Genomic DNA, 13,733 nt, shown 5'->3' on the forward strand with positions numbered 1-13,733 from the left:
GGTTTCATTTCTTTCCCAACTATGGACACCACCACCACCACCGCCACGGTCAATGGTCAAGTCTCCCAGACCTCGTACTCCTCTTAATCGCCAAATGCCTCCCCACGCGAATCGATCTCCTCTGTTTTCGCGCCGTTTGCCACTCATTTCTGCGCTCAGTCCCATCCCCTCCAAAACCCATTTCTCCACTTACGGTCTCGAGCTTCCCCTCCCCCCAGTGTCGCCCAAGCTCTATCAACCCAAACCCTAACCTCAACACCAAATTTATGCTCCCGTCCACCTTACGCCATCACACCCCTTACCAAAATCTCCAACGCTTACAAAACCACCAAAACATGGGTAGTCCGAGTCAAGGAGTCAAGCTCTGAAAAAGTTCAAGTCCTTGACCCGTTTATTAGGTTTCCTTTCAAAAACTTGTCCAACAAGTTACCCAAGTCCTTGGTTTGCTGGTTATCGGGTCAAGGAATTGACCAAAGTTTTTCGGACTTGTGTTAGTTGATGTTGAGAAAGGTAAAGAGTTAATTGGAATTCACTGTCCTTTTTTCAAGAAAGTGGTTGTTTCTTCATCTCTTGACGATATTAAAGATGGGTTTACGGTTATGGGGATTTATACTGGCGGGAAACTGGGGGTGTGGAGGAAGGGAGATGAGGAGTGGACTACGATTAATTTTGGTTCTGATAGGATTTTCTTCGAAGATGTAGTTTATCATAATGATAAATTTTACGCTTTGACGTCCATGGGTCATGCTATAACCGTGGATTTGAAGTCTCTGAAAGTTAGTGAAGTTTCTGGTCCAATGGGTAATGGGAATTATAAGTACTTGGTGCCGTCTTGTAAGGAACTGTTTTTTATTGATAAACCCTTTTTTGAGGACTTCATCCAGTGTGGCTTTGAGGACGATTCTGATGAAAGGTCTTATCCAGTTAGTTTGAATGTGTTTAAGCTCGACGAGGAGAACCATGTGTGGTTTCCGGTGATGAATGACTTGGAGGACAGAGTGTTGTTCTGTAGTTCGGATTGTTCGTTCTCTATTTCAGCTAAAGAGTTTGCAGGGTGTAAAAAGAATTGTGTTTATTTTACTGACGATTCCTTTGATAAAGGTCGTGATGATCACCCTGGATGGGATGCTGGGATATACGACTTGGAGGATGATACTGTTGGGGCACTCTCAGATTTCCCTGAATATTCTAAGATATTTTGGCCACCTCCCGTGTGGCTTAAGCCGACTAAGTAATTAGTAAGTGTTTTTCTTTTCTCTTCTAATTATTTTAAATATTAATTGTATTATTATTATATTCTCTATAATCTGAAAAGTTGAAATTACCTAGTATATTTGTGTTTTCTATTAAAATTTAGAAGAATGGTAGGACTAATTAAAAGGGAAAAAGAAATTGTAACAATGAAATATGCATAGCATATTCTGATTTTCTGATGGGATTGTTGGTGAAACATCCCAGGCATGAGAGGGTGGACTCAAAATTGAGACCTCGGCATAAGAGTGAGGATTTCAATCGCCCTGGAGGGGTTTAAGGGATAGGAACCGAGGAGCAAGTATGAGGTCTAACAAGTTTTATTTACCATGATGAGAAAAACATTTAGTATCTTTGCTCAAAATAATAAATGTAGATGAATAATGACACTGCTCAAATAGCCTAAATGCAGATAAATAAATCTTCTGCACTTGGGTTGTGCCAATGTTTTATGATATTGGACTATTATGTCTAGGAAACCTTATTCATCTATGGTCACATGATGGATGAATGCGAGAGTAATTTCAGACTGCTCAAAAATCAATAAAGAATTAACCAGTAGAAATTGTCTTATGGAAGCAATTAATCATAAAAGCGAACATGATTAAAAAATGAACATATGCTAAGGATTAATGTAGAGGAGTCAGGAAACAAGACAAAAAGTTTAGAGAATTATTTTAAGGATAGCACCAACAAAAGAGAAGATGAGAATATAATCCAAAATGATTTCTCTTTATTTTTCAGCTACAATACCACTTATCATGCTAATAGTCATGGTGCAACTTTAACATGTCATGATAAGGAAGATGAAAATTAGCGTGGCACAAGTCAGCAAAAATGATAATGTGGTCAATGATTCTAAACAACATGGCCATTTGTAAAACTAGAATAGAAGATGAAAATTTGTAATTCGAAACATGGTTAAGGTGAGGTTTTGTTGAGTTTATTTTCTTGTCTTTCTTTTTAATGCAAGTTGATCAACATACATGGAAGAATATAAAAACACAATTTGCAGCTTTTTGGCCCTTTGAGGGACAAGAAATTGATCTTAATAAGTACTTCAGGGTCCATCAAAATGCTGCTATACATTTTTCTAATTAAAAGAAGTCATAAACTAAAATTCTTATTTTCAATCAAGTTTATAGGTAAGTTTACATGGCAAAAGCATGGTATAGGTGATACAGGACAGCCTAGAGAATTTAGGGATTTAATGTAATTTCTCTAGTATTTATTTTTATCTTTCCCCTAGGTTGAATAAGAGAGAAGACCTCTTTATTTGGATTGTTCTTCTTGCCTGTTCGGTAGAAGAGATTTTTATTTATTTCTATAAATTGATTTTATTGTCTAGTTATTTATTTTCCATATTCTACTTAGGATTTGGCTCAATGAATAAAACCCTAAGGTATAATTTATGGTCTTTCTCCCTTATTCTTAAAGCAAAGCTTTATTGTTAGTTTAGTTATTGATGTGTAAATTGGAGACCATTAAATAAGCATAGGAATTACTTTATTTTTAACATGGTATTGACAAAACAATAGAACCTTTTGATAAACAAATTGATTTTGTCTTTCATTTTATGTTTTTAGTAGGTTTAGATTTACTTTGCTTTTCCTTATTGTTTACTCTTGTTGCAGTACCTCACAATGCTCGTTTTTTCAATATTTTTTGTTTTAGTCATTTGTGCATGAGAATCTTCTTTCGTATGATTCATGTCTGTTTGCTGGATGGTTAAAATTACGAATAAAATTCAAATATGTCTGGTTGGAATGCATTTAGCTCTCGGACTATACAATTTTAGGAATAGTTTTCAAAATTCATGTGCTACCTTCAACTATTATTCACTTGCAGTGAGTGATCCTTATTCGTGGAGTTCATGTTGCTTATACTTTGCTTTCTCTTTACGTAGTACTCTGAAAAATGAGAATGAACTAACAAACCTATGTGTCATGGTTTGTATCTCTTGAAGTTTTTACTGTTTTCTCTAATTTGAAAACTCTCCTTTTATGACTTATTTTTTATTCACATTATCATTTTCAATTGGTTTTGTTAATTATGTTTGATTTTTTTTACAAAGAGTTTTGCATTGCCTTGGGATGTTTTGCATACCAGAATATTTTATTTATCTTGGAAATGATTTTGCTTTTGGACTTGATCATTGCAGGTTAGTTTCTTAAAGGCTGTTTTGCATCAATGTGAAGACTTAAAAAGCCTGAATAGATTTGACTCAGTCTTTGGTACCACTTGTGGTTCTTAGTTTTTGTTTTCCCAAGTTATATGGTATTTTGAGTATATAATATAGGGGATATGCACACTGTTTTTAGCCACCGGCCCTTGTGTTGGTTTAACCTACTAAGCATGCATATATCATATATGTGAACTATGGGTACTTACGTTGATATAATAGTGTTTTTTAATTCTCCTTATTATACATTTCCCTTTTTAATTCTTTTTTTTTTTTAATCGATTATTATCTAAATCATCGATTTTTAGATTCTCTCCCAAACCTAGAGTGGTGAACTAAGAACCAAGGAAGGTAGAGTTTGTAATTGAAAGTTAACGGTCCACATTTAAATGGCATATAATTATTGTCTTTCATTTAGTGGATTGCAGGCTGGGTCAAAAGACAAACAATTCAGATTTTGCTTTTACAGCCTAAGTTACTTTGTCTATTTTAGGCATTAAATAACTCTTTCAATTTATTACCAAATTAATGAAAAAAAATTACAGGGTGATAAAATTAATGGTCCACCTTCAGCCATTGTTGACTAGTACAAAGCGATGAAAGTTATATTCTTGCATTTGGTTTCTGTTTACTTTGCTTAATATCTTATCTACACGGTTTCACTCTCAAACTTGTAAAATGACGATGCAATGGCATAGTTTTGGTTCATTTTTGTCTAATATTTTGTGGCTATGAATTCTTGACTAAAATATCAGTGACCTGAATGGAGGTTTTAAAGACAAAACTGATTATGCAGAGGGTAATTCCGGGCATAGTGTGATGCCTGTGCAGCCTAGACATGCCATCGCTCAGAAAATTCTGGTTTGATAGGCTCTTTTTTTTTTTTTAATTATTATGAAAGTATCTTGGTTTATATTGGATATATTTTACCCCATAATTAAATTATTTGATCTTATTTAGTATACATGTTTGATTGTGTGGTACGTATTTGTCCATAAATCTCTCTCATGAATGCTTTTTCTTTGTATTGAAGAAGATATTAAGGAATTAGAGATATATAAATAGATACAAAAAAAAAAAAAAAAAAAAAGGTTCTGAAAAGTGGAGCATATCTATATAGAAGTTGTGATAAAATGTCTAAAGATAATTATCCTCCCAAATAAAATTTAAATTGCGTTTGAATGGTCCACATCCAATTGACAAATTATTACTTTGTTTCAGAACTTGATTTAGTTGCCTATTTTAGGCCCGTAAATAGCCTTCATCTTTAGCATCATTCTTTCTACAACAGTGAAAGAAAATAACAATGTCACCCACCCATGGATAGCCAATGGTAAAGGCGAACTAAGAGAGTTGCAAATTGGTAGAACCTATAGTCTCAGGTTCGATTATATTGTTCATGATTTACTTGGAAAATCATGACGGTGGGTTGTTGTGAGATAACTCATTATGAAGATTAGTTAAAGTGTGCGTACGTTAGTTAAATATTAGGTTGAACATTTGTAGGTTAGCTAATTGAATACCCTTTTGTGCATCATCATGACAACTTCTACGCGCCTTCTAAAAAAATATGTGCTTATTTAACTGTTTTGCAAAGTATAATCTGGACTTAAAACCAACAAAGGTAATCTGAGTTATGTGTTCGTATTTAATATATTGGTTTGATTGTGTGAAACATATAAGGATAATTGAAAATTTGTCGATAAACTACCTCTGAAGAACCATTTAAACTATATTAAACAAGAGATTGAAGTAAGTATATGCGGGAATTATAGATCGATAAAGAGATCAAAATATGAAGAAAAAACTGTTTCTCTAACCTTGAGTGGTGAACGTACTGAATTAGAACCAAGAAAGGTAGAGTAAGTAATTGAAAGTTCATGCGAGGTCTACATTCAAATGGAATATTACTGTCGTCTTGAAGTAGTGGATGGATTGCAGGCTGAGTCAAAAGACAAAAGCAATTCAGTTTTTGCACCCACGGCCTAACTCACTTTGCCTATTTTAGGGATTAAGTAACTTTTCTAATTTATTACCAAAATAATGAAAAAAATTTACATGCCTCATTATAGTTTTACACACTTTGATATTTATGAACGACCTTCACTTCAACCATTATTCACTAGTTATGACTGATGATGATTATCCATGGATCCTATATATATAAATCAAGGTATTCGTACTGGCTTACGCATACCTTGATTAATCTTCGGAGGAGATATCTATAGTAACCCATTACAACGATCTTCCACTTAAACCGCGGATGCTCAGATAGAGAATCCAAAATGAAAAAGTGCATTTATCCATAATATTTCTAATTCGTTCTAATCATTTGGACTATATTTCTTGCACTCGGCTAGCTCTTGAAAATGCTGAATTGGGTTTTGTACTTAAACCGCTAAATGTTGATTAACTGAATGCAGGTTTTAGAGACAAAAATCGGCTATGGAACGTATAGATACTACTAACCCTTAAAAAATGATTTTTCTTACAAAACATATTAAAGAAGATGTTGAGATAAATCTATGAAGACACGATAAAAAGATTGAAAAAATCTTAGTAAGAAAACGTCAAATTTAGGCGTAAAGAGAAGGTTATTCTTCCCCCTCCACCCAATTAAATTAAAATTTGCCTATTTTGGGCATGAAGCTGTCTTTCATCTTTATTCTCGTGGTTACTAGAATAATTAAAGAAAAATGTCATATGAAGCCAGCCACTCCTTGCTACTATCATCATGCTATTTGTTTTAACATTTTCACTTGGTTTATGTCAAGATATTCACTATTTTTTATACATCAACAAGTGACAAATACAATTTTAAACACAAGGTAATAAAAGATAGGATTTTGGTAAATTACAGCACTATAATAACACAACTTAATAAATTCATAATGTGAAACTTGTAAAATGTAAACCCATCCATAGATAGTCCAGATAGTTAGGGCAAATTAGGAATAGTATAGATTGGTCGGTATTAAGTTCAATTCACAATCTAAACATCCACAATTTAAGTGGAAGGATGTGGCACCCTGAGGATAAGTAAGTGGGGGGCCGTGATGCCCTAAGGACTAGTCGAGGGGTGGATAAACTACTAAGGCTAATTGAACATTATTTTGATTTAAAACCATATATTTTTGGAGTCGATATATGGTAATTAATTAATTATATGGGTGCTCTTGTTAACGTATGTGTGTTAACTTTGTTCTATAAATTCGTGGACACAAAAATGTTTGCTCGAGCTGACTGGTTTTGTGTTAAAAACACTACATTTTATATTGGGTTTACAAGAATTTCATTTTCTCGACTTAATCATAAAGTTTGCCTGGCTGAGAAACCTGAACTTTACCAGGAGGGAAAGTAAAGGAAGCGGCTCCGAAAGCTGCAATGGATCTTTAACCTCATACTGATAAGCTTGAAACCAGCAATGGCGGTGTTTATAATTGAATCTAATCAAGGCCCTTATTGATAAAACTTGTTTGAGTAAATTGTAGTGAAAGGATAAAAGAATTCTTTAGCTTTTTTTGTATACCAAACAAACCTAACTTATTTTCACATTTTAAGCATGAAATAACTCTGTGTATTTGGCCCTCTTTGTTGCCAATATAATGTAACAAAGTAACAATCTTTTATCACATCACATGTCTCATAAACAAAGTGAAATACTTTATTAATTTAATATACTCCCAATAACTGGCTATGGAATCTTAAGTTCTTTCAATCCATGTTACTTATTATGAATGTATCTTGATCTATATGACTTTACAATAAGCAATAGAAATGAATTTGAATGTTATAGATTGCAAAAAGAGTTTTGCTTTCGGTTCACAGAGTCTTCTGTCTAATCTACTTTTCCCCATTAAAGGCAATAAATAGGCCTGCATCTACCCTCTGATTTTGGTGTTCTTGATTCGTCAAAAGCCAGCAACAATTCAGACCCCAATATTATGACAAAAGAGAAAGCAAGAAGAGTCTATTATAACAAAATAAATCTCTTAATAATTTAAACCCACATATTTTTGGAGTGAATACCTTGTAATTTACTGCTTATTATGGGTGCTTCGGATGACTGATTTTGTGTTGAAACATTACAATTTATGTAGGATTTACTAGAATATTTCATCTTCTCTACTTAATCAATGGTTTTGCCAAGCCAAAAAACTTTTTTATTTTTTTTCTGATGATCGGGGCTGTCCGGGCTGATTTGCATACACTTCGACTAATCTCCCGAAGCCCTAAAGTTAACGATCAGATAAACATTTCAGTGAACACCCCTATTAGCAACTGAGAAAAATTGAACTCAATATCTCTTGTGTAATACACCTAAGAGTCTCTATCATCCTATTCGACCACTCGGGTGGTTAACATTGCTGGTTTCTGTTTTAATTTTTTCCCAACCTCTTAATTTCCCATTTAGACTCCTTTGCTCCCAAAATAGTGTAACAATATATCTATGTTGTTTCACATCACAATTCACATAATCAAAATGAATTGCTATATCAACATAATATTTTTTATATATACTTTCAATATTATTGATACTTTTTTTTTAATTTTATTATGAATAATGTATTGGATTTAAATGGGGGATATTTTATATTTGTCTTCCATTATTAAGTAATACATATGCTTCCATTTTTTCCAATTATTGAAGCATAAACATGACCTAAAACATCCATGTTTCAAAAACGGCGAATTATTTTCATTGAATGGAGCATATAACAATAAATGAAATATTTTCTAGCCAAAAAAAGAAAAACTGAAGAGAAAGATTCCCAGCTTAACCAAATGTTTCCAAACCCAGTTGCCTCGAAACCAGAATGGTGATCTTACAATAAACAAGACAATTTTTTTTTTTTTTTTTTTTTTTTGAAATTTGAATAAAATTTTGTCAAAAGGAATTCTGCTTTCGGTTGATAAAGTCCTCATCCTAATCTACTTTTCCCAATTTAAGGAAAAGAATAGCCCTGTGTTTCTCCTCTGATTTCGCTGTTCTTGATTCCTCATAAACCAGAAACATGCCGAACCCAGAATCACGATAAAAGAGAAAACCAGAAAATAAAGAAGAAAAAAAGAAAGATTCCCAGCTTGCAATGGAGAAGAAAAATTTGAGTGTAAAAGAATTATGCTTTCGGATTACAAAGTCTTGAGGGTCGTCAACTTTTGCTCATTATGGCAATAAATAGGCCTGCATCTATTAGTTTGATTTTCGTGTTCTTGATTCATAAAAAACCAGAAACAATGCAATGCATGCACAGCCCAAAATATGATAAAAGAGAAAAGCAAGAAGAGTCATATCACAACTCATTTTTCATATAAATAGAAATTACTTTCTCAAATGATAATTTTGATGTATTTATCCTTTCCCAAAATCTATAAAAATAAAAAAATTTCCCTTAATTATTTTGTCCTTCCACTACGGGCTATGCTCTCTCTATTATATGTGACAAGATATTGAACAAAAGGGTTCTCTATATTACAGTAAAAAGAAGAGCTTTATGATCTTATATTACAGAAAATTACAATAAATAATTTTATTATTTGATGTAATTAAGATATAAATGTCTTCTTGTATATTTAGAATTCTGTAAAATGCTTTCGTCTGACAGAGTTTGTCGTAACTCCTTAGTAAAATTCATGTTCATTTCCATATATTTATTCATTGTAAATTTCAAACAATTGTGATCACCCAAATTGCCCTTTACCCATCTCGGATGCAAATTTTAAAGACACCTGGATAGTTATAAAACTATCTATAATCTCTTCTATAGAATAATTCCCTAGTTCAATATATATAATTGTCCATAGAATGTATCTAACATCTCATTAATGCTACGGTAAATGTTATTAGAGTAAAATATCTTTGTATCTTTCTCAAAGACTTCTCCTCTTTTAATCAATTGATAATTTGAGTTAAGAGTCGTGGGGATAATATTCAAGGAATGAGGACAAACAAAGTCGGGAGAAAGATGGGATTAGAGAGAGTACTTATGTACGAATTGAAATTTGTAAAGGCAAAAAGCATATCGTTTTTGTTGATTCATGTGATGTTGAAGTTGATAACGGTTAATTGTGTGAAGCCCAAAACGTTGACGTTTCTGCATACAATACTTATCAACACGTTGCTGTTTTTTATACTCATATGAGACAATCCTAGCCGTTGAAGCAATCAACATCCAATGGCTAGAATTTATCCAACAAGTCAACCCTATATAAGCAAGCTTTTTTGTAGATTATAGTAGCTCTCTCTTGTGTGTTCGAATTAGGATTCTTGGTGCTTTGGTTAGGGTTCTTCAATCTTATCTCAAATCTGTGTAATCGGTGTTACAATCTTTGCAATTGTACTGTGAGGATAGTATTTCCTTCAGGATTAGAGAGGCTGGTCCAGGTTTCTCTATAGATTAACGATTTGGGTGGTTTGGGTGGTTTGTTCAAGATTGAGAGTTGTGCGTGCCTTTGATAATCGTTGTAATCTGTAAAGAACTCTTTATTCCTAGTGCCGTGAACCCCAAATTCTTGGAGCTCAACGTGGACGTAGTCTTTCCGGTTATTTTTAAAGGTGAACCACGGTAAATTTGGTTATTATTGTATTCTTTATCTTGTGTGTGTTGATATATTAGTTTGTGTGTAATTAGCGGCTGATTGATCACGAATTGGTATAACAATAACTATGATAATGATAATACTAATACAATGCTTAGATTGGTTTACCACCCACCCACTTTGTATTTATTTGAGAAATTGAATTTGTTACCTTAACTTGACACAACGAAAAAGATATTTTGGTAGCTATTATCATGAACTTGTTATAGCATTTATAAAATCGATTTCAAAAGAGAATTTTGATTTGTCACAAATGCTCTTGGACTTTTTGTGACGTTTAATGTAAAATGTGAAATAAAGTGATATTTTGATGGGGTCTTTGCTTGGATAATAACAAAGAATTTTCCCTAGAAAATGAAAGAAAATTAAAGGGGGTAACAATTCGTCAATCTTGGGAAGAAGGAAAAGTTTTTAGCAAAAAAAACATGAGAGAATTAATGACAAAAGTGTTAAGAAAGTGAGATGAGTTGATTATTTGAATATAGAAAATATTTGTACAACTTTCGTGAGACAATACTGGGATTTTAATTTTCCATTAAAGCTAGGTTGGGAAACAACCTACTTTTAATGTTGATTGCTATAAAAAGACCTAAAAAAAAAATTAGATACATATAATTATCAATTTATCCATTATTTGAATATTAACAAACTCTCGATATTGAATCGAAGAATTTGTACACCAAATCATCTATACATTAAATCAATAAAAATATATATGTTCTTGTAAATAATCATTTCAAATATACCAATGACGTTGGTGTCTAAGACTAAGAAAAGAAAAAATAATGCATACATGACCCTAATAAGAGAGGGATCATATAGATGTTTTTCAAACTATTTGGGTGTTTTAGATACTATAATCACCAAGGCTAAAATGGCCATTTCACTCTTAAGGGCAGAAGTCCTGGCGGCCTGGCCTATAAAAACCCTTCATCTTCCTCTTCGTCCACTACAAAGCCTCCTTCATCTTCAAAAAAATCACCTTCTTTTTCATTCTCTCTACGTTTAGCATCTCATTTGTCTTTGCTAACAATGGACTTAACCTTACCAGACTACTCTGAGCTTCCCAATCACTTACTAAGTGTGATCGCTGAATACCTCGACGATCGGTTTGACACACACCATTTCCGCGCAGTTTGTAATTCTTTTTTTGATTCAGCCGAACGTCCGAGAATACCCATATCTCCCCATAAGAAAATCAAAGTTTACTACCCCTTGTGTGTCGCCCTTGACCGTTGGGAAGAGTTTGTTCTTGCAGAATCGACAATATACGCGTTGGAGCCCATAAACAAAATCTCCAATACCCATCTGACCACCAAGACTTGGTTGGTCAGAGTGGAAGAGATCGAGCCAGGAAAAGTCATTCTCGAAGACCCTCTTTCGAGAATTTACGTTAACCAAGTGACCAGGAAGTTGCCAAAAACACTAAACCTTCTCGAATATCGCGCCAAGGAGATAGCTAAATCTTTCCGCCTTGAATTGGTTTCGCCATCCATTGCAAGGCACATATTGTACTTTGAAAAAGTTGTTGTCTCTCCGCTTGGTGGCTTCTGCGTCATGGCTCTCGTTAGTGGCGGGAGGGTGGGGATATGGAGATTTTCAACCCGCAATTGGCTCAACATTGCCGTTGTTGAAAATGGTTTTCGTTTTGAAGATATTTCTTATCATGATAACAAATTCTACGCCATGGGCACTCGGGGTGTGACCATGACTGTGGATCCAGAAACTTTGGATATTTTTGAAGTTGCGGGCCCGCTTCAGAGATGGAGTAGCGGGTTCAAATATCTTGTGGATTCCTCTGATGGAATGTACCTGGTTGATAAGTTCTGGGTGGAAGAATGTTGTGCTTGCCATATGGATATTGATGAAGAAGACTGTCCAATCCGTTTAATTGTGTTCAAACTCGACGAGCAGAGGCGCGAGTGGCTGCCTTTGCGAAACGAGTTGAGGGATCGGGCGCTGTTTGTGGGTGAGGATTGCACGTTCTCTGTTTCCACGAAGGACTTCGCTGGGGTTAAACCCAACTGTGTTTACTTCGCGGATGATGAGTTTTACAGGGTTAATAGGCATCATCCTGGTGTCAATACTGGCCTTTTTGACCTGGAGACTCAAATAGCTGCGCCACTCGGTGCTTTCCCAGGTTATTCTAAATTATTTTGGCCACCTCCCACATGGCTTAAGTAGAGCTCCGCCTCTGCTTCTACGGCCAACTGAATGGTAATTGTATTATGCACTTTCCCTGTGATTACTGCTTCATAATAAGATTGCATGAGAAACTTCTTACATTTTTTTTTATTAGCATTTCAGGTTTTCTGCTCGGATCGGAGATCGAGCTATGTTCAATCTTCCTTCTCAAGCCTTACATCCGGTCAAGAAATTTTTGTTTTACAGTTCTAACCACTCGTAGGTACAGATCAAAACAACAGTTAGTAGTCTTTGCTTTCATCAGTTTAGTTTTGTTATGGATTCTGGGTACTGTTTTAACAATTTTTTAATTTTTTTTAAAAACTCTGTAAAGTGTGTACTGTTTTAATTAAGTAACAAGAAATTTCTGATGATCATTTATATGGGTTGCTGGCAACATGGTTATATATAAGTTTGTGTTGGAGTGGGGAGTGGGGGATTCATTCGGAAATGAATGTAAGGAGAAAGTAAGCTAAAGATGTTTTGAGAATGTGCAGCTGAAAACTTCCATTTTAAGGTTGATGTGCATTTAAAGATTTGAAAATTGAGCTTCACAGTAGCTCTGTTTTGACCACTGTAATCTGATCATCCTTCATACTTGATTCTTCATTAATTAGCTAGTAGCCATCCCAGCTGTAGTCTGTAACATAACTCCAATTTATTCACATTGAATGAGAGATCAGATTGAAACAAGGTAAAGAACAAAAATTCGTAATATTATTAAATCTAAATTCTCTTTGGCATAAAATAAAGATCATCTTCAAGTAGCCAAATGTATCATATATGGTATTCAATAAGCTTTATATTTACACTTACAAGCATTTGTTATAAGTTTTCCTTCTAATATTACAACATTTTAAGTCATGTATATCTCGTATATAAATTTAATTTTTAGTATTTCATAGACTATGAAGGATATAGAAAAAAAGAAGGAATAAAATGTTCGACTCCAACCACCATTGGGTCTCAAGCTCCTGTGTTCGAGTCCTTCCAGGCTCTAATAGGGGTGGCCACTGGAAGATTATCTGGACGGACTTTTAAGACCTCGGGGGATTAGTTGAGATATATGCAAGCTAGCCCGAACACCCCTGGTGATGAAAAAAAAATGTTCGACTTCCACTGTGATCGTGAAGTCACTAAAATGTATTTAACCACCCTTCGGTGGTCGAATAGTTGAATTAGGACTCTTGTGTGTAATACTCAAGAGATCCTGAGTTCGAGTCACCTCGGTTGCTAATAGGATAACTTCAGGGTCTTGAGGGTTAGTCAAGATACGCGCAAGCTGGTTTGGACACCTCCGGTCACGAAAAAATCAAAAAAAGATAATTTTTAATAATTTATTTTACAATTTGAGAGTAAGTCATATATATCTCATTAATAAATTTTTAGTGTTATGGATTGGAAGCTAAAAAAATTTATTACGGCTTATCCTTCTCCTTCACCAAAACCCATCACTGTAGACCCCAACAACCCAGCCTTCCAAGGTCAGTTATATAGGACACAAAAATGAAGGAGC

The 13,733-nt window shown here is 34.3% G+C and overlaps 2 protein-coding genes across 2 annotated transcripts; both read left to right on the plus strand.

Annotated features, from left to right (window-relative positions):
• The first annotated feature begins 349 nt into the window (after nucleotides 1–349).
• LOC116146076 (F-box protein SKIP23-like) lies at nucleotides 350–3,613 on the plus strand. The gene is made up of 2 exons (XM_031431488.1): nucleotides 350–1,238; nucleotides 3,413–3,613. Exon 1 carries the CDS (start codon nucleotides 600–602, stop codon nucleotides 1,233–1,235), a length of 636 nt encoding a protein of 211 aa, XP_031287348.1. The 5' UTR covers nucleotides 350–599; the 3' UTR covers nucleotides 1,236–1,238; nucleotides 3,413–3,613.
• A 7,452-nt stretch (nucleotides 3,614–11,065) lies between these two features.
• On the plus strand, nucleotides 11,066–12,217 carry LOC116146092 (F-box protein SKIP23-like). Its single transcript, XM_031431505.1, has one exon. The coding sequence runs from the start codon at nucleotides 11,066–11,068 to the stop codon at nucleotides 12,215–12,217; it is 1,152 nt and encodes a 383-aa protein (XP_031287365.1).
• The last annotated feature ends 1,516 nt before the right edge of the window (nucleotides 12,218–13,733 follow it).

This window comes from Pistacia vera, unplaced genomic scaffold (genome assembly GCF_008641045.1).
Source record: "Pistacia vera cultivar Batoury unplaced genomic scaffold, PisVer_v2 Contig471, whole genome shotgun sequence".
NCBI classification, from domain to species: domain Eukaryota; kingdom Viridiplantae; phylum Streptophyta; class Magnoliopsida; order Sapindales; family Anacardiaceae; genus Pistacia; species Pistacia vera.

Coding starts and splice junctions, on each gene's coding strand:
- LOC116146092 (XM_031431505.1), top strand. CDS start 11,066: ATGGACTTAACCTTACCAGACTACTCTGAGCTTCCCAATCACTTACTA.
- LOC116146076 (XM_031431488.1), top strand. CDS start 600: ATGGGGATTTATACTGGCGGGAAACTGGGGGTGTGGAGGAAGGGAGAT.